The sequence below is a fragment of the Tyto alba genome, unplaced genomic scaffold, assembly GCF_018691265.1.
Source record: "Tyto alba isolate M040663 unplaced genomic scaffold, T.alba_DEE_v4.0 Super-Scaffold_6, whole genome shotgun sequence".
NCBI lineage: Eukaryota > Metazoa > Chordata > Aves > Strigiformes > Tytonidae > Tyto > Tyto alba.
The window spans coordinates 26707650-26729050 of record NW_024881327.1 but is presented as its reverse complement, the minus strand read 5'-3'; the positions used below and the strand labels follow the sequence as shown (position 1 = coordinate 26729050).

The 21401-nt window shown below is 40.5% G+C and overlaps 3 protein-coding genes across 8 annotated transcripts in view; 1 reads left to right on the top strand and 2 right to left on the bottom strand.

Moving 5' to 3' along the window:
• Positions 1-882: 882 nt before the first annotated feature.
• Positions 883-9726, bottom strand: LRRC66 (leucine rich repeat containing 66). Its single transcript, XM_009965956.3, has 4 exons — positions 8875-9726; positions 6331-6500; positions 5450-5780; positions 883-4001 (listed from the first exon to the last, which is right to left on the bottom strand). Exons 1-4 carry the CDS (start codon positions 9368-9370, stop codon positions 1300-1302), a joined length of 3699 nt encoding a protein of 1232 aa, XP_009964258.3. The 5' UTR covers positions 9371-9726; the 3' UTR covers positions 883-1299.
• A 143-nt stretch (positions 9727-9869) lies between these two features.
• SGCB (sarcoglycan beta) lies at positions 9870-18870 on the bottom strand. 2 transcript variants are annotated; one of them, XM_042808307.1, is made up of 6 exons: positions 18759-18870; positions 16324-16533; positions 15230-15415; positions 14926-15117; positions 13617-13748; positions 9870-12774 (listed from the first exon to the last, which is right to left on the bottom strand). In XM_042808307.1, exons 1-6 carry the CDS (start codon positions 18780-18782, stop codon positions 12571-12573), a joined length of 948 nt encoding a protein of 315 aa, XP_042664241.1. In that variant the 5' UTR covers positions 18783-18870; the 3' UTR covers positions 9870-12570. The 2 variants fall into 2 exon arrangements, with proteins under 2 accessions (XP_042664241.1, XP_042664240.1); XM_042808306.1 differs by lacking the exon at positions 18759-18870 and adding an exon at positions 16916-18609.
• Positions 18871-18975: 105 nt separating this feature from the next.
• SPATA18 (spermatogenesis associated 18) overlaps positions 18976-21401 on the top strand; it is a 48771-nt gene continuing 46345 nt past the window's right edge. For all 5 annotated transcript variants that reach the window (XM_042808383.1, XM_042808386.1, XM_042808382.1 and 2 more), the window contains exon 1: positions 18976-19299. In XM_042808383.1, coding sequence (XP_042664317.1) covers positions 19213-19299 — 87 coding nt within the window. In that variant the 5' untranslated portion in view covers positions 18976-19212. The remainder of the gene's footprint in view (positions 19300-21401) is intronic.

Sequence of the window (21401 nt, the reverse complement as noted above, 5' to 3'; positions counted from 1 at the left end):
TGTCATTAAAGATAGTTTCAAAGATGTACTGTGCCATTGGACGTGCTCCTCATCTGATGCAACTGAAATGCGTTCCTACGGTTTGGAGTTCTTAGTGAATTAATTGTGGCTTCATAACAGACTTTTCCCAGAGCTGCTGGCCAGCCCCCTGTATTTTCTGGGCACATGGGCCTGTTCCTCTTTGTGATGGCATTCGCCTTCAAGGACTACATCAATGATACTGTGTATGGTAAAAGCACCTTGGGCCACCTTCAGAGAACATTTTATGTTACATTTGTTATCTTTTGTCTTAGAAAAACTTACTGTATATCAAGCTAATAATAGTCTAATACAGCAGTTTTGAGCTGCTTTTGATTTGTCCCTCTCAGTAAAATTCTGAAGTGGGTATAGGATCCTTCTTTTATAGGGTATTACAGCTTAGTAGTAGTAGGTTGTCTTTTTTCAAATTACCCTGTTCATGTCATCATATGTGCAAACTACAGGTGATATCCCACCAGTAGCAAGATCTCTATAACTGACTTCCTGCAAGGTTTAAATTCTATTCTGTTTCTTTGAGAAAGAAGCATTTCATTAGTCTCTATGTCTTGCCAAGTTAAAAAGTAATTTTTTAAATGTAATTGGATACTGCTCCGACTTCACCTATCTTTGCAAAATTCTGTGAATTCAGAGACACTTAATCCACAAATTTGGTTCAAAAAGCAGACTATAGTATTATTTTGCTGTATAGGGTGAGTCCCACAGGAAAATGCAATAATAGTAATAATGTAATGATAATTTAAATGTTGCATTTATTTTAGACAAAAAAAAACAGAGCATATCAGAGGCAAATTCTAAGGGAAACTAATATCTTGGTACCAACAATAATGAGAAAGTAAATATATATTATTATTATAACTCACTAAATGCTTTATTATCAATTACAGCTACAGAGTAGTTTACTCATTTGAGTGTCCTAGAGTTGTTTTTAATAAAATTTACTCTTGTTTTTTTTACAAGTACCCTTCTCAACAAAAGTCCATGACTTCTGGCCTTTGGAATTACAGTGTTTTCAGTTGGATAGATCCAGCCTCATTGTTAAATCTAGTTCTGTAACTTGGGTTTCTGAAGTTAAAGGCATATAGGTAATTGTACAGAGGGGGGGGAAAAAAAAAAAAAAACAAACCAAAAAAACCCCAAAACAGAACTGAAAACAACCCATGGTATTTTAACAATAACTAAAGGCTACACACTTAACTTGAAGACACAATCATTTTTGTACCTACTATATGACATAGGAGATTAGTATTACAGTTTTGTGTCTCAGCTATTGAAGTCTGTTGTCCTGCTTTGCAAAACGTTAGCAAATCCATCAAATGCCCTTTTCTTCTTAACAAAAAACTGGCCCTGTCCTAAATTGGTCTGACTTTTTTGACTGAGTTTTTCACTTGAATTTTGGAGGTTGAAAGCTGTTGTAGAATTGTTCTCCAGTCCTGTCAAAGTCGTGTCATCCTCCATCGTGCTGGAGTCAGTGCTTTTGGAGGTTGTATTTTCTGTAGTCTTCTGTGGGAATGAACATGAACTGCGTCGTGTACTTTTATTGAAGAAGCCTTGTGGGACCAAGAAGGAATACGCATCCTTGTCACTCTGATCAATTTGTGAATGATCTGTGTTGAAGACTGATTGTTTTTTCCCAGAAGAATGAGGATGCAGCAAACCTGCTGTAAGATCACAAGACTGCGTTTCTTCGGGCAGACTACATTGGCTGGTATCCTGTAGTTCTGTGTATGCATCACAGTTTTTCTCCTTAAAATATCTTTGCATTTTATCTGCATAAGCCATAGTTGTGGTCACCTGCTTCGCCTGTGGTAGAAAGTTGTCTTTCTCTGTAATAACCGTAAAATGTTTTTCAGCTGTGTGTTCAGGCAGAGATTGAAGAGATGACTCGTTGCCAGAATGCAGTAGTGATAGTTTTTTAACAATTTCATTCAAACCAGTATCAATGGGAGCAAAACCAAAATCATCGTCCTCAAACGTACTAATGCTAGTTCTTAATGTTATGTCCCCTTCACCGTGATTCTTTTCAGGGGAGTTCCTCTCTATGTGCTCATCTGTACTTCCCTTGGGTGCATTTTCTTTCTGTTCAGTGGGACTGTAGCTGAGGGGATGCTGAGGTTCGGTGGGAAACTGATACAGCTGCAGTTCAGCCTCTTCGGGAGTGTTGTCTGTGTCTGTGTCATACATGGGAGAATGTTCTAACGAAAGTAATGTATTACCAAAATTTGTATTTTGATTGTGGAGAGAATCAGAAATAGAGTTTTGTGCTGTTGACTCTTCGTTAGTAAAACAGTCAAATGTATCAGGAACTTCTTGACTGGAAGAACTAATTGTGTCTGAATCTGACGTGTTTACATGGTCACTACGTTTATCAGCGTAAGGTGGTGCCGTTTCAGGCATGATGGTATCTGATCCATAATTAATAGTGGTTTCAAAATACGTGTTGTTCTTGCCTTCATTTCTCCCAGTATGCTGAATTTCAGCAGTAATGTTTGGAGTCTCTGTCAGTGTTGAGAACTCGGTTCCACTGTTCATATCAGCTTCTTCTGGTGATGACTGACAGACCGGCAGGTTGTCACTAACATCAGGTTGTTTCACTTCAAAGTCTGCTAAAGAACTGCAGTCACTCATTGTGAATGGAATCCCTTCATCTGAAGAACTGTCACCAAATATATCTGCTGAAGCGTCTTTTTCATTTCTACATACCATTTTACAGTCGTACTCTGTAAGAGGAGAGTTTTCTACTGTTTGGTAGACACTTAAATTCTCAATATTTGTATCTTTCTTGCAGCTACCAGGTAAAATAAGATCTCCCATGTCACTGGTTATGTTTATGTTGCTGTTTAGTCCAAGCTGTTCATCACAGCTTTGCCTTCCAGACATAAATTCTGTAGTGCTCATGGGTTTGTTATGTGAAATGATACCTTTTCTGTCAGGATAATCTGGTGTAGCCTTTGTGAGTTTGGACTGCAGCAGACCAGATTTGTTGCTCACCTTGTTGTTCCTAGAATCTTGTGCAACAGTATGTGTTTGTATTGTGGAAAATGGAAAGCCAGTTTCTCCTGTGAAGGTTAAATCCGAATCTGAAGAATCAGTGTGATTTGAGTAAGAGTCAGCATTTAGTCTCCTGGGTCCGGCAGAGATCCTGCTCTTGTCTGAGTCTTCTTGATTTGCATATTTTGAATCTTTCCATAATGAAATGTCATTATTCATTAATTTTCTTGGCATTATGTCATTGCTGTTCTTGTAATCTATCCTTACAGAAAATAGTCCATTGTCATCTACATTTATGTTTTCATCATTGCTGATACTAGTTTTGATGTCTGAAAACACTGTTTTTTTCTTCACATTGATCTCATTGCTTTGTTTCTGGTACTCTTCTTCAGTATTCGGTGCATGTACACTGCTACTAATGACATTTTCATGCAAAGTACAAGTTTCTGTAGGAAAAACGCATTTGCTTCTTGAAGAATTCTCATTACAAATGAGCAGATTACAATGTGTATTTGTTGATTTGCTTGCAGAGCACCCTCTGCTCAAAGTTTCATCTGAAAAAGCTTGATTAGAATATGTATGTTCTGAACCTGAATTTTTGTTCCTGCGCATGAGTCTCCACAGGCTCACAAGGTAGGGTCTAGCAAAAACTCCCAGACAAAAAGCACAAACAAACGTAATGAGCACCGAGAGGCAGACAGCCAATGCAAGGTCTTGCTGTGTTCTTCCTTGTCTAAAAACAGTGTTAGTGTCCCGGGCTTTTCTAACCAAAAATGTTGAAACCTTTTCTTTGACCTGTATATTGTAGATGAGATATTTCTTTTTTGTTGCATTAAAAATACACAAATATAGCCCTTCAGCAGATTTCTCAGCATTGTATATCACTAAATTATTCATTTTATCCAGTATCATATGAGGAAGACTATTATCTTTTGCAATTCTGCCTTTAGGTGTCCACCAAGAGACCCCATGACCTGAAATAAAAGAAAATAAATACTGAATCTTTCTTAAACGTATAGGTTACTTGGTTTGCAGGGTCAAGTTATTTCTATAAGAACGTACTGTGACCTATCTTTGATAATTTAAACTATTTGTATTTATTTAACTATTATAAAATCCATTTTCTTTTTATCCACCCATAGTCATTTTACATGGTACCAAATACCTGTTAAACCATCATATATTTCCCCCGCACATTTAAAACACAGTATGTATGGGGTCTTAAGAGCAGACTTTACAAGAAGAATGATGTGGGTGAGGGAGGAGGTCACTGAAATTATCTAAGTGGGTTCTGGGTCATACTAGAAACACCTGCTGCTCTCGCTGGTGGAAGATCCATGTTTAGAGCCAGCTGTTCCCCAGCGTGACCACCCACGGTCACTGTGTGCAGTTAGGAAAGACAACCTCACTAGGTAACTGTCAGTGTTTTAACCACTGTGATTTTCCTGTAGTTACTGCTCCAACTGCAGCAAAAAGGTTTGAAAACCAAGGACATTTGTATCTACCAAGCATTTGTTCCAAACTTTAGCTAGTGTGGGCCATGGCTGGTTGTTGCCTTTTGGAACATGTTTCAGGGTTGTTTGTACACCTTTGCCTTTGGGTCTGCTTGCGTTCCCAGTTGAGTTTTGGTGCAATCAAGTGGGTTGATTTTTAATCCCACGATCAGAGTTTCCATGACTTTCCCTGTTAACAGACAAAGCAGGTGGTATTTCTGATAGACCCTACGTATTTTCATTTGGGGATAGTGTTCCAAGGGGAAAGCCTCACTACCTCAAAGTACTGTTAGTCCATTACAGTTAAACTGTTTTGCCATGTGGTACATGACAAATACACCTTCTACTCTAAGTTTGGTCTTAGTTTCCACTTCTGCATGGAAGGTCTTAACTCTGTAGGTTTTGTCATTTGTCCTTCAAGTGCTCTGTATTAATTGTAAATTCTGAATTAATTTTCTAAGTGAACCTTATGCAACAGTAGTTGTACATTTTTAGAAGAAACAGAAATCCTTTCTCTTGCAAATAAACTTTAATTTCATTTTGCAGTAACTGAATACTAGAAAAACCATTGTATCCTTCTCGGTTTTCTACATGCCCCAGAAGCACCACCCCACTATTCAATCCTTTGTCTGCACTCCAAAATCAGCTGATAAATTTGCAACGTACTACTTACTGAAATTTATTTGTGTGTAATTTGGCATCACTTATTAATGTAAGGAAGGAGATGAAGAATTTTTTTGGGAAACATGCCTTTCAGATATTTTAACTGGTATACTACTTTCTAATGAAATACTTTGTGTATTAAATTGTTGTTCAGGTTTTTTTTAAGCAGTATCTTTAGGAATCCACTTTTGAAGCCAGATTTCTTTGATCATTTTGCATGCATCTGGATTTTAGCAGCATGTGGGTGGAGTCCCTGTTTTACATACCCCTTGTGTTGTCCAAGTCACAGTTTAGCACTGATGTCTTCCCTGTTGGGATTACAGCCCTCTTGAGCAAAACACTGTCACTGCAGTTTAAATGGAAACTTGAAAGATACAGCAGAGGTTTCTGCGAGTTGTTGGCAGATTGATTGTATGAAATACTCCATTTTTTCCTCGTGGGGTCAAAAAGAAAATGAAATAAATGCTTGAAAGCATTTAGTCTGCAGTTATATATCCAGGCATTATTTGACAAGTCCACTTCAAGTTGAAAGAAGTTCAGACTGATTAATATCTGTGGTAGGGGGGTTGTCAGAGCATTTTCACGGAGATCCACAACCTATTTGGAAATAATTCAGAATTATTTTGCTAAGCCTTACAATGGAATCCTAGTTGCAGTATCAACATTATTTTAGTACACAAGCACTTTTGCAGTTATGGGAACAATACATCTGGCTAGGATTTCAAGAATATTGCTCTAAGCTTTTTAATGTAAATGAAAATTTTAAATAGTGGTATATTTACAGTTCTCCTGTGGTATACTACTTCTGTGTGAATGGGAAGCTGCAGGGCTCTTGCTGTGGAAGGGATGGGGGTAGAACAGGGTGTGTGGGTGTGTGTGTGTGTGTTCAAGACAGTTATGGAATGGTTTGTGGCATAGATAAATGGTGAATTTGTGGTTATATTTTTTATATTTACAAGTGTGTGTGTTTTCCTATGTATGAAGAGCAAATATATAAAAATAATTACTTTCACCATTTGCTTTAATTTTTATAATTGTATACTAATATAATAATCAAAGACCAATATAATCAATCTGAATTGTTAATTAATTTCTCTAATGGTGATTAACACAAAACATTGAAACAGTTGTAATACTGCTTTACAACCTGTAATTTGTTGAGATCCCTGAAGGCGTCTGGATGAATTTTAGTTATCTTGTTGTTTTGCAAGTCGACGTCCTTCAGCTGTGAACAGTTTTGAAAATCATTCACATCAATCTGTTGTATGCCGTTGGATGACATATGGACAGTGTGTAAAGACTGCAGCAGGCCTAGTCCTAGGAAGAACAAAACTATTTTACATTTCATGTTCTTGTTTTCCCAAGTGTGTCAAGTGGCTTTTTAAAATTCTTTACAACAAAATTCTTTCCATTTCTGTCTGTTGAGTGGCTGCAGGCTTCGAATTATTGCTCCTTTTCTATTTAGTGGCTGTTCCATTCTAAAAGTCATGTGCCATCAACAGCAGGCACATTAGTACATTCACAATCAGTGTATGTTTTAAAAATTTACATCTCCATAAAAGCAGTAACATTCCTTTGTGCTATCAAAATTATTCCAACTGTGATCTCTGTACTTTGAGCACACTTCTCTGGACAACTGAAGGTAGGAAAGGAGAAGTGTGAAAAGGGGAGACTATACTCAGTTTATAAATTTCGAATGTTATTTGTAAACAAAAGATGGAGATAAAAAGGTGATACACTATCTCCTATTCATTGCTATCTGCAAGTTTATGGGAGTTTTTCATATGTGGAATTATTTGAACCATATTAATTGGATGTAGACCTGACTGAAAACAAAAAGATGGTGTTGCTTATGCCTGTCTGTCTGTGAATTATCAAGCATTACAGTATATTCTTCAGCATATCCTAGTTACAACAGCATCAGTCTTGCGTAAGTAGCCCTTTTGGATGCTGGAGTTGATACTTCGTTTTTCTTGGGTGCTGTGCAGGCAGCCCCCGAAGCTCCAGCCTGCAAGTTCCAGTGGGAAAGCAGGCACTGGAACCCTCGGCACCACCCCTGAACATCACTCTGAAGTGATTTCTGATCATACAGCGTTGTTGAGTAGCTACCAGTTCTCTTTTAAAATGCTGTCCTTCGTGTCACCTGTGTTACTGGGAATCTCTTATTCCAGTTGGCCGTTCCGATCGCTGAGTAATTGATCTTTGGATTTATTGTGAAAAGCAGAGGGAATGATTAATTCCTGCTGTAAAACTAGAAGTAGCTGATAGGAAAGGCATTCAGAAACGCTGGCAGTTCATAAATTCTTCCTTGCACCTGCATGAAGAATTGTAGTTTGGATGTTTCCCTGAGGCTAAATTTGTGCCAAAAATATACACTGGTCTGTCAGCAGTGGGCAGCAGCCTGACATGGGGGAGCGGTTGCGAGAAGGTTTTCTCTGTGGCCAGTGCCCTCTGCTTGAGTGCTTCGGTTTGTGTCTTCTTGCCTGCGCTTAAAGGCTAGAATGTTAGTGAAGTGTTTTGGAGGAGGAAAATAAACTTCAGAACATGTGTTTAAATGAATATGGGATTTAAGTATAACTTGAAGTATGGTGGTATGATGCACAGCAATTTGACTTTTAGCATCTAAACATTGAGTCTCTTATAGAAAAGGGTCGATCTGTCTGACCCACTGAGGCATCCTACAATGTGTAGTTCTATCTGTCAAAACAAATAAAATCCGCATCAATATATTTTGTAATGTAAGCTTTTCTATACTGTCTATATGGGAACCTTACAGATACTACAAAATAATTAAGCAAAATGCTTTCCTGCATGCCAGAGAATTATTTAGTAATCAAAAGTATCAAAACCAGAGAAAAATAGAACTATTATTTCCTTTGTCTGACTGTGAGATAAGTGGGTTTTGGTTTGTGTCCTCCTGCCCCCCAGGTATTTTAAAAGTCTAGAGTTCATTAATGTGATGATGTTATCAGAGACCAATTAGTTCAGCAAACAATTTATAGGATAGTGTTGCTTGTACTGCAGCTTCTGCTTCATTTGAACGCTGTTTGAACAATGTGAATCACCTGTTTGAGGAGAGAGGCTGTCACAAAAGCTACGATGCCTAGCACAGTTCAGTGACTAGCAAACACTTTCTAAAATCTATCAAAACCTTACAGCCCTTTCTTGTTACTAAAAGGTGTCACTTGGGTTGGGTGTCAAATGGCAGAAACAAATTTGTTTTGACTGAACAAAATATATTTTCTTAATTAAATACTGAAATTGGAGCAAATTTTATTTAAAAGAGTAGGGACTTTCTTCTGAAGAGTAGCATGACATTAATTATCTGTAGTTTTCTTGATGTTAAGGCTCATGACTGAGCTGTGGCCACTGGTGTTTTTCCAAAGATCCTTACTTCTCTTTCTATACAACAGTGGAGAATACTGCTTGGGCTCTCAGATGATACATTTGGTTATATTTGACTGACATTAAGGCATTACAGTTGCAAAGACTGAATATAAAAAACCCCAACCTAATCCAACACAACCCATTTGCTTCAGTCTCTGTATTTGCAAGCAGGTGGAACTTTCCCTCACCTGAAGTATATCTAAAAGAGACAGTCCCAGTCTGAATTCAGTAAGATGTACTGAATCACATCCAAAACCAACTTACCCCTTGGGAGAGAGGTCCTTAACGATTTGGAAATGCTTACCTTTTGGAACTGTATTAAGTTTATTTCTTTCAACTAACAATACTTTCAGAGCAGGCAGGAGATGATCGACTTTTCCGTACTTCTTAGACCCATGTGCTGGTGTAGGTATGTCCAGTGTGAGGGTGTGGATGGCATTTCCATTGAGGTTGAGAGTTTCTAAAATGGGTAAATCTCTACAGGTAGTTAAGGAGAGCTCAGAAATCAGGTTGTTACTGAGATTCAGGTGTTTTAGCATCCATTCTTCATTTCTTCCATTAGTGCACAGAAAAGTTTTAATATTATTGTAACTAAAATCAGCCGTTATTGCTGTTTGAGGTATGTCTTCTGGAATAGCAGATATTCCGGTAAAAGAACAATTCAGTGAGAACTTCCCATCCCACCGGCAGTCTGAATGGTGATGTGAATCACGAAGAATCCACTGTGACTTGATTCCCACTGATCCAGGAATATTAAAGTAAAGGACCACAACTATGACGCTCAAGTGAAAGCTATCCATAGTATCTATATGTAAAATGTAAAATTGTCGTAAGTTCAGTATAACAAGAGTTAAATGAAAAGTGGAAATACTTCGAGATTAAAAAAAAATCTATGCTGAACAAATACCCAAAGCATTACCAACATTCTGCCTTAAACATTCAGTTTTGGAGTCTTAGGTATGTTTCAAAAAGAACATTCATAAACTGGTAACCTTCCCCCTCCCCCTACCTCTCTCCAAAAACAATCCGAACCTTTTCTTTCTTTTCCAGCCCTTCGGTTGAGAAACACAGCTCCTCAGGAACTCGTGAACTACCAACGATGGAGACTTTTGAACTCTGCTTCAGGTACTGTACACAATTACTGCCGAGCAAAGTCCACCAGATACTATCCATGACTAATAGATGTGAAATGATTTTCATACTCATAGTTAATAAAATACTAGCTTCCCTATCAATAACACAACAATGTGTTTTTAATGAGAAACTATATTCTTACAAATAATACTTCTGAGCCACAGCTGCATCTTCGAATTTATTGTTTCATTTCAAAACAAAGATTAGAAATTCAACTGTCTTTCACCTATTGAAACAGCCGCCACCTTTACAACCTTTACATATGCTGAGAACTCTTCACACATAAGTTGTTTCAACACACCCAGTATGGTATTTTACAGAGTCATGTAGAATGTACTTGAAACACCCAGAATCTTAAGTGCATCTGTGGGATTGAAATAAATAATGTGCTGCACAATGTTTAAAATATGTGTAGAAAAATGTGCCTTAGGCGGTTAGAAGATAACCGGCAAATAAATGCACAACATGAGGCATATGTGGTGCCAACATTTCTGAAACTGTGTAGTGAAGGCAACAAAAGATATTAAGAATACATAAAAAGTGGCTAACAAATTGATAATTTATTCCATTTGGTATTTGTATGATCAGCTTTGCTATGTTTTGACAAAAAATCTACAATTCAAAAACGATTCTCCAGACCATGATTTCAGAGTACCTTTGTGACAAATCTCTCAGCTATGTTGCATACAGTATTTAAAAAAGAACTCTTGATAATTACAAGAATTCAATACTAGCACATAGGCATGTCAGTATTAACTAGAGAAGAGCTTTAATATGCTCTTTGTGTGTGTAATCTATTCAACTGAGGCAGTATCTGTCATTTTCAAGATCATTTTCAGCTTTGAGGATACTGCTGCTTATATTTTTATGTGTGTAAATATATATATATCTTTACATATACAAAAATAAAGTAACAAACTTCCATTATCATGAGAGTGAAAATTCTGAAAATGTTAATTTCCTCCTCTTAACTGTAAGAGGTACTAATTGAGGCACTACTTAGTAGCAAGCACGTCTGTGTGTTTTCAGCAAAATGTGTGTTAAAGTGGTTAATAAATATTAGCTCTAGTAAAACTGAAGTTCATGAAGGCAGTATGCAAATGTTAGTACTTTCCCATAACCTTTACTGTGAGCAATTCAGTGGCTTTTGCTACATTTTATTCTGTTGATTCTGTTAGAACAGCTCCACTGCTGTCTGCCCCCAAAATCCCAACAACTACTGAGCAGCGAAATCTGGCTCTGCCTTCGAGCAGTGAGGGAAGCGTGACCCCACTGACCTCTTGTGTGGTGTAATGCCTGCCCTGAGGATCCCCTGCTAGAAACCACTTCCAGCCCTACGCACTCTGCATGAGGACTTACTGACTTCTAGTAAATACAGGAATTGGGACCTTGGATACGAAATTCTTGCTGCAGCAGGAGCTGATTTTTATTTTGTGGAATTCTACGTACTTTGAGAGCTATAAACCAAGGGTAGATAGTTTATCTCCCCGTAACAAATGACCAGTTCTGGAGTTAATGTGTAACATTTGCACAACTTTTAGGAAGAGAAGTATGTGCTTACCTAGAAAAACTTGTCAAAAAGGTACTTGCAAAGTCACCTTTGTGGCCTCCATTATTAAGATGACTTGATGCTACTACAAAACTAAACTATTTTAAACTGAAGAACTACATGGGGTGGGGAAAGAAGGAATCTTACAGTGAGCTGGTCTATTTGAAGTACATAACACCTTACCTCTGCAAAAGCAGTTACAAGGCTGTAACAGTTTCTATACAGCCCCAGTTCACCATAGACACAGTTTCACTGTTGACAAATTCACATACACATGTATTTACTCTGCTGTTACAGAATCCAATACCATCACCTTTAGAATTACAGACCTGCAGTTTAACTTCAGAAGTTAATTCTGAGTTTCTCAGTAATGCATCAGTACTGACATTTGTGGGGAAAAAGAGATCTGATCTCAGACACTGCTGTAACGGTCATGCTTTAGATTATTATTTGTTGAATAATAGATTCATATATTGTTCACATTAAAGCACCCAGGAAAATCCTTTTTTTGGGTAGTGAGCAGGCTATAAGTACATCTTTAAAAATGTACTTTGAATATAAACACGTTTTATAAATACTTTACATAAATTAAACAACTGTAGAATGCCTAAATTGCACAGATAGAATGGGAGCTCAAGTAACACTCCAATATTCGCAAGACTATTTCAAAATTGATGTTACATTTCCGCACTCAATATTACTTTGCAAATATTATTTATGCTAGTATTATTTGGTCTTAACTACATGAAAATATAGACAATTAATGCAATATTTAAAAATTAATCTGCCATTACCTCTCTCCTTCTCCACATATGGTAAACCACGTAATTTTGGGGGAAATCATTATATCAGCCTTTGGCAAAAAATGAAGAGAAGACAAAAATCTGTCACTTCAGCCATCCTAGGCAAATCCACTTCCAACATCAAATCGACATTTCTGTCAAAGTACTTCACATTGCAGTTGTGTTCTCAGCAGCCCTCAAGGTCTTGGGATGTAGGACAAAAACCTCCTCTGAAGGCACTGAAGGCAGTCACGGTGGTTGCTGAGATCACGCTCTTTAAATATATTCTACCAATCCCAATTCAGAAGGTGCTTCAGTATGCACGTAGCCTGAAAGCTTCCTAAATCAGTGCCACTATTCCAGCTAACAGGATGATGACATAATACTGCTGAGTGTAACAGCCTCTGCTTAAAAATATTATGTAGTAAATGTTAGTATAAACTGCTGTAAAAACAGAAATCCTTTAAAGCATGCAATTACTCCATACAAATATATGTAAACACAAAAGAGAACTCTCCTGGTAGTGGTTTGCGTTTTAGTGCGTGGCTCCGCACGGATTGACAGAAGTCTGACAACCCATGTTATAACCTGTCACCTGAACCTTGAACAGTGTCCCATCTGCACACATACAGAGCTTGAAACGCAGCCAGTTGCCGTTATTAAACTGTTCCCCATAAGAAGAACTTGGCAGTCGCGATGGGCTGACCATCACAGTTCCATTCAGGATAATGCTGTTTTCCTTTTAAGAGAGAGAAAAAATGGTACAACTTCTAATTTAAACAAGACAGGCTGGTTTTGAAAAGGACAAGCTGGTTTAACAAATAAACTACATCTTTAGGATGGCTGTAGAAATTGACAGAATAAAGAAAGTACATATGACAAGGTTTCATTTTTTAATTCAATTTGTGAATAATGCTCGTGTATTGCTCAGTAACAGTCAGTAATGTATTTTTCCAGTGGTAGATCGATATTGAGAGAGATAGCAGTAGTGTGGCTTTTCACTGTACAGACCTATTAGCAAATGCAGTAAATCTAAAAATATGGACATGAAATGGGAATCAGTGTTTGAATTCATACATGACATTCATTCATGCGTGAAATAAAAGGGCACCTATCTCTGTTTTTTTTATCCTCCTTTAACCTTTTCCATCATTCCACATGCCCTGCAATCTTAACAAATCTCCAGAAATCTTAAATGAATGCTAGGGAGCCTTACTGCAGCAGCACAGGAGGTGGTGCTCCTAACTGTATGCTCTGCTCCTCTGTCAAAGCTTGCTGGCCCCAGTGAAGCCTCCAGAAGAGAAGATGAATTCCCTTTGGTATTCGTTTCAGTGCAGAGGCCAATAGCTTAGCTTTAATTGCATTGTGGGTAGTAAATCATTGTTACTTGAAAACTATCGAACCACTAATTAACAGCAAAGTAATAAACCATATTTTTAAATCCTGCTAAATGCACTAACTGCAACTAAACTTTTATGCATGACTACTTTATATAAAATTTGAAACCATATAAAGCTGTATCAGTTATCAGCTTGAATTTGAAACTAAGCTGTTCAAAAAATGCTGATTTGAAATACTTACTGCTTTAAGTTCCATGTTACCCCCCATTCGAAACTCAATGGTCTTGCCTGTGATGAAAACACCTTCATTGCCACGGACAATAGCACGGCCATCGACCTTTATGTTTAGATCACTGGTTGCATTGCTGGTAATCTAAGAACATAAACAAAAAAAAAATGCATTACAGATCAATGAAAATGTGCCGCTTGGGTTTGTCTGAGTAACTAATTACCTTAAAAATATTAGTATGCAATTTAATAAAAAACTTCAATACACTATTTGCCCTTCTGCCATTTTACCTGTGAAACTTCTGCCCATTTGTTATTTTCCATATTCACATTTAAAAACAAGGAAGGTATATAAGACAGATTATTTTTGTGATAAAAATAATAATTCATATGACAGTTTCATGGGATACACAGTTAACACTCATAACAAATACAGGTTTCTTATTAGGACTGATCATGTAAACTTACTCCTCTGTTTTCATTTAATCTGTTCCTCCTATTTATTTATAGATTTTGGGGGTTTGTTTGTTTGTTTGAACATACTATTTAATTGTTAGCCTTGCAGAGGAAGCACGAAGAACAGCAAACTAAATTCACTTTGTCCTTAACAGGGTTGCTCAATGCTTCCTAAGGCTCACTATAAAACTACTGATACAACTCTACTAATGTTATACCAAAGAACTGTGCACTGTACCTGTAAAGCCTTTATTATGAGCGATGATACTCAACAAAGAAATTTTAATCTGACATTAAGATCAACATTTTAAATGTACATTTAGGTTTTTTACTTTTCTTATCAATAAAGCATCTTTGATGTAGAAACCAAACTAAGAACTTCTTTAACCTAGAAGCCACGAACTGACACAATTCCTATAATGCTGTGATTGTTCTCTACACTTTTACTCAGACTTCTGAAATCCTGATTGTATTAACACTTATCTCCAATAGAAGGAAAATGATACCTGAAGTTCTGGTAATTATTTTTGTAAAATCTTCCTAGAAACAGAGAAGATTTTAATAGGAATTTTATTTCTGAAACCATTATCTATGCACAAGTGGATAAATGCTTAATAAAAAGACACACAGGCCTAGTTGGCACGGTATTCTGGATATTACAGTCATTTAATGATGTCAGTTTTCATTTCTGTTCTAATTTTTAGGGTGCTTCACATTTTCAGAGCAGCATTTTTAGCTACATTCAGTCAAATTTCTAAATATGCTTAAAAGATCAGATTAGTAAACTTTTTTTTTCTTATTCTACAACTCTGGCAATTCTGTAAGGAGCTTTTACAAAAAGTAAGTGGTAGTTAAGAGAGACATACCCTCTCTGTAGAGGCCTTCTGTACATTCAAGATTTTAACTCCATTTGGCAAATGAAACTCGTGAGTTTCATAGTCTGTGCTGAACAAGGTATTTTGTGTCCGTGGGTCAACAAATTCCATGCCAATATCACTGGTGATTGATGTTTTGTCTTTTTCCACACTAAGCTTGGTTGTTCCTTGCTGAAATACAATCTTCAGAAACAAAGTCATGACATTAATGATGTTTCGAATATAGTGTTTATTAATAATGTGAGTGTAATTCCACAGTGTTGCTCACATACTTTCAATTCACAATATAACTTACAGGCTGATTATTTCCAGTGATCACCAAATCTTCATTACGTCTGCCTCCTACAGTGCTTTTATATAATGGATGTATAACGCCCATGTCAGAAACTTGCTTAAACCGCAACAAGCCACTCTCGTGGAACTCCATACTGTCACAACCATTGGGACCGATTCGAATCACTGCCCAGATAACTAGTGTAATCTGAAACAAAGAGACACGTACATTTTCCAAGATTACTTTGATCATGTGAATCTTCCTACAAGTACTGTATTATCTAGATGTTTTAATTAGAATAATTATTAATGCTTGTATTTAAGTGAGCTTTAGGTGTGAATTTACTTTAGTCTGCTTAATTCCTACTAGAAACATCAGAACACATTTAATTATGAAAAGAATTCTACATGATTTTTAGACTCATCTGAAATTGTAACTAAAGTAATTTGTGTATATATAATATATATATATATGTCTATTTGAAATCAAATCACGTCCATAATGAAACCTTTTTCCTGTTTAAGGGAACATTAGCTAAACAAATTTACTGAACAAAGTAGCTCAGCTCAGGATATGCTTACCCTTGAACTACAAGAAAGCACCTTCACAGGTAGATGCCCAATTATGAAAAAGAATTAATAACTTCTCATTGATGAAGCAATAAAGAGGTAGTTACAACAGTGAAGGTTTAAAGTGCAGTGTCTGATTAATTCTGAATGCTCACATGCAGCTCTGTTATTATATATAAAATGTTCCTGGCATAACAGTTTATCCTGAATGCATTTGTACTGCACAAATAACACTTTGCACATTTGCTGTTACTGAATTTTGGGAATGAAGAGACACTTTCAAGGTTCCTAATTCTGCGTTGCATAAATGACAGGTCCCTTGCTGGGACCATGATAACTGAAATAATCATGACTGAATTTATAAGATTCTTCCATCTAATCTAGCTCAGAATACAAAAGAGCAGAAAAGAAAGGAGAAAAATGAGAAATCTCCTTCAGTACATTTTAAGTCCTTCTCAGCCATACTGGAGTAAGTTTTATTTCTCTAATAAACCATCAAAATGAAATACACCCTAATGTTGCTCACAGCCTAAGTATTATACTCACAATCAGATTGATGACAGCCAAAATAAAAAGAAGAACAATCACACAGATGGCCAAGTTGCCTTTCCTGCCACGTAAGCCTGTCTTATGGAGACGGTCTTCATCAATTGGAATGTATCCTGCTTTAAAGTTACTGTTGTGCTCCTTATTAACGTTCCTGCGCTCCACAGCCTTCTCTCGCATAGACTTCTTCACTGGGCCATTAGAACTTTGCTATAATACAAAGCATGGATTAGCTGTTATAAGGCCTGTAAATCCACCAAAATGACACACATATATGTATGCAAAAGTTACAGATTTTAATTGACTAGTGGAATACATTAAGTATTATGTTCAATATTCTATTTCAGTCTGTACTTAGAGTACACATTTATAATCACTGCAATCTCTGCTAAAACAATGACTAAAATTAAAATCCAGATATTTTCAGACAATATGTTTTTATAGCTAATTTTTATCATGGTAGATCGGAATTATTAATGGCATCATTACAGTAAAACAAACAAACAAACAAACAAAACCCACAAAAAACACACACAAAAAAAAAACTAAACCAAAACAAAACCAACTGTAAAGAACTCCATCAAGTTTTTACCTCTTGGGGATGATACAGGACATAATCCTCCAGGTCATTTACCAACACGCAGGATTTTAGTTTCCTCCATGGTAACACCAGATAGACTCTCAACGAGTCCATCCAAAAGGGGTGTGGTGGATACCAGTTTTTAAGTTAGTTTGACAGCACAGGGTTTGTATTCAACTTCTATAGCTTGCATGCTGCATTAAGAAAAATACTGTAACGCTTCAGACTTGGCACAGGGAACTTGACCAGCCTCCCTTTAATCTTTTGAAGTTAATAGATTGCAAGGGATATCCCATCAGTGTAACAAATTAACACACAGAGGAAACTCTTGTAGATATTCACAGGGAAAATAAACCTTTGATGTATTTTTGTAACTGTCCAAAATTTTGTTCCACCTCCCTTTAATGGAGCTGGTTGCTATTTGAGGGTTCAATTCTTCAAAGAAAGGGCTTGATCTTTTTGATGGGATTAAGTTTATTCATCTGAAATGAATCCTGAAGATGCACTTTAGGATTACCACACTTGCATGTGTCTATACTGATGTTATGGGCAAAAAGGTCTTGTTTTCTTCTGTTGCTGAAGAACAAGGGAATGGTGTTGAGGAAGGTGCTCGACCTGAACAGTTTTATGGAGGGCTTCCTTGATGATGTTCTGGAAGCCACTCTAACCTTGCACAAACTTGGAAGTGGCTAGGGAGGGCAACGGAGAGGTCTGTGCTCTGGGGAAAAGGAAATGCAAATCTTGTACAACAGGACAGTAAGTATCGTGTCCTGAGCATAGTGTGTTCTTGAAAGGATGTGACAGCGAGATAAAACTCCAATGTAGTTTTTTTCACCTGGTAAGGCAGCACAACGGAAGACAGCACCAGGACTGGGAGAACATGGCTGAAATGGTGGTTGCTGGCACATCCGTGCAGAACTAGGGCATGCTTCCTGCGGCGCCAGAGACAAGGCTGGCACAGGACCCCTCGGGAATCAGGGGCTTCCTACCCACTGCCGCCACCGGCACAGATGCACGTACACAGACCCACTCCGACTAAAAGTCCCGTGGAGATGCAGGAGCTCCTGAAACACGAGCCCTCGAGCAGCTCAGTTGTTTCCCCTCCGGCTTGCGCGAAGCTGACAGTCCCCGTCCCTCCCCTCCGACCGGGTGCCAGTGGCACCCCTCCTGTCAGATTTAGCTCCCGCTCCCGTGTGAGACATCGGATGCTGAGCCCGAATCTGAGCTTCAGTCTTATTTATACCCTGCCGCCGAGCTACCATACTTGTGCCAGCCTAAGGAGACGACCGACAGCGCAGCCCTATAAATACCAACTGCACCCACCAGCCGCTCTCCGCGTCGCTAATTAGCAGCAAGCGCCTATTTACGCAAGACAGTTACACCGCTGTGCGGAAACGCCAAAGCACTTTATTTCGAAGACAGAAAGTATTTTTCTTTGTCAGATATTCCATGTCTGCGGGCTGAGCGGCGGAACCCCGGGCTGTCACGCGTCCCGCCCCGACAGCGGGCTGCCTCTGCCCCGCAAGGCAACGGCCGTCCTCCCCGGACAGCGCCGGGCACGGCTCGGAAACGCCCTCCGAGCGGTATTTCTACCTTCCCCGGTTTGTGCAGGCGGCGGGGAGCCAGGGGAACCGGGGCGGCCCCTCACACCCGCCGCGCCGGAGAGCTCTGGCACCGAACCAGCCTCGGCAACCGGCCGCGAAAATGGCGCCCCCGCCCGAGCGCACCCCCCCCCCCCCCCCACCTCCACACGCAGCGCCGCCTCGGTCGGCGGGCCAAGCCTCGCTCCCCACCCTCGCCCCGGCGGGGGAGGCCCCGCCGCCTCCCCCGTGCCTGCGCCTCGGCGGGGACAGACCTGCTCGGAGGCGGCCGCCGCCATCTTCCTGCTCCTCCGCCGCCGCCGCCGCTGCGGAGGGGGCCTCGGGCGCCCCCTGGCGGCGCGGGGGAGGGAGGCGGTGAGGCGCGAGCCAGGCGCTCTATCGGCAGCGCGGGTCCCGGCGGCGCCACCTGGCGGCCGGGGGCGTGTCCTGCCCCCCCCCCCCCCCACCCGCCGCCTCCCGCGGCCGCGTTACCACAACGGAGGCGCGCGCTGCCCGCGTCGCCGTGGCACCCGCCGCCGCGCCGGGCCCGGCCCACGCTACAATCGGGACTATAAAGGCGGCGCGAACGCGGCGCCGCCGCCGCCTAGAGCAGCGGGTCCGGGCCGGCGGTACCAGCTCCGCCCGCCCGCAGGAGGCTCCCGGATTTGGGGGGCGAGGGGGGAACCACCGCGGCCCATCCCCACCCCGGGAGCGAGTTGACAGCCGGCCATGGCTGACGGCTTGAGGAGGCTGGTCAGCGCGGAGAGCGGCCGGGTGCTGCAGGAGAAGCTGGAGAGCTGGTACCGGGACTACGAGGTGGGCCGCGGCGGAGGGGATCCGCGTCTGCTTGAGGCGGGTTGCGGGGGTGCGTGTGCTGCGCGGAGGGCGGCCCGCCTCGCCTCGCCTCGCCTCGCCTCGCCTCGCGGGCCCACCGGGGCGGGAGGCCGCCGGCAGCAGCCCCGTTGCCGCGGTGCCCGGGCCGGGCGGCGGTCTCCGCGGTGACGGCGGGACGCGGAGCGGCGGCCGCCCGCTCCCCCCCCTCCTCCCTGCGGGTGTGCCCTCAGCCCGGTGCGACCGAAACCTGCAGCCGGCCGTGGGGGTTCAAGAGGCCGGTTTGGGACGCTGACCCGGTTACCGCAGCTTTGACACCTGTAGCACTCGCAACTTCAGCTGTTGCCTTTTTGCTCACTGACAAGGCTCCCTGACAGCAGGGACTGGAGGTTAAAAGTGATGTTCGAGCTGTAATGATTGAGTCTGGCTCAGAGAAGAGTTTTGTGGTAAAAGACCAGCAGATGGAAGGATCGTGGGTGAGCGTGTGCTCAGAAGGAATTGACTGTGGCCTGGGAACAGTCAAGAATACGTGAGGAAAAAGGACGTTGAAAGTGAGAAGGGGGTTATCCAGCTTCTCAGCTCTCCCGGGTGAGAAACCTGTTGGAGCTGGGAGGCTGCTGCAAGACAGCACGGCTGCAGAAGGGCTTTGGAAGCGGGGGAAGCAGGTGTGAGGAAAGAGTTTCGGGTATGGGTGAGAAGGCTGCAGATGGATGTAACGTGGATGCATTGAGGCATGAAGGGGTAACAGAAGATTAAGGAGGCAAAACAGTGGAAGCAGTAGTGAAGGTGTAAAATTAGAGAAAGATGAGATGAAGAGACCTGAGACTTGAAAATGATGACTTTTCCTAGTGGAAAATCCTGACAGAGTTCTCCCTCCTGTGTCTCCAGGTTCATTAGCTTCAGCATACTGATAGTTGATTTAGTGATGAGCCTGTAACTATTTACCGTGTGCTGTGGTTGGTGAGAAAAGGTGCTGAGCAGAGATGCAGCCTTTTTAAGGGAAATCTTTTTTTTTTTTTTACTTTCTAGTATGTAGGAGTTACAGCATGGTACTAGCCAGTGTAACACACTGCAGGATTCATGGCAAAGGATGGTTTTAAGGAAGAGTTTGTGGGTAGCTGGTAAAGCTACCACAGAGTGCAGGACACTGGAGGAGGAAGAACAGAGGCATGTATTTTAAAATCTTGCAAATGCTCAGACCTCGGGAGGGCTGAGCAACAGCGGGAGCTGAGCTCTCCATAAGTGTGGTGCAAGTAGTCTCTGAGGTCTTGGGAAATGAAGAGGAGCACTTTCAGGCTGCCATTGCAGAAAAAGGAGGGGCTGGCAGATGGAAGTACCATGGATGTTATGTCAGTGTAACAAGCTGGAAAAATGCACTTTGCACTGGTGTTCTGGTGGAGGTTAAGAGGGTGAGACTGTGCTCCTTGAGGCCAGAGGAAAGCATGTTGCAGCAATCAAAATGCAAGCTGACAGGGGCATGGGTGGGAATTTTACCTGTTCTGGAAGCTTGTAAAAACTATATGGAGTCAATTAAAGCCTGAAGACCTAGAAGGTGATCTATGCTGAAGGTGATACACAAGCGATGGATAAAGATTAAGGAAGCAGGTACAAAGTATGTGTTTTCCTGGCAGGTGCAGTAGCATCCTGGACAGATTAACCCCATCAACTCCTTTTCAGAATTGCATTTGCTGAAAGTGGTGTAGTTTTGCTGTTCTGTTTTTTCCTAGGCGTAATGCTGGATTTTGCCTATTCTTCAGTAGTATCTGTTTCAGTTTAGAAATCTGTTGAAATTGCATGGAGGCCTCATGTTGACAAAGCAAGATAATAGCCTTATATGTATTATTGCAGGTAATATGGAAAATCAGATTTTGGACTAATAAGTGTTTTCGTCCAACAATCTCCTATCTTATTATTTTAAAAACTGTGTTGAAAGATTCTAACACAGATTCACAATTATTATGATTCTACTTTTAAAGATATTTGTGGTTGCAACTTCATTATGAATGGGGAAAGGAGTAAGTTTTCTCAAGTAGTGAATTAACTGGGTGATAGAAGTCCTCATGTCTTGTTCTTTTACCTATTAACAA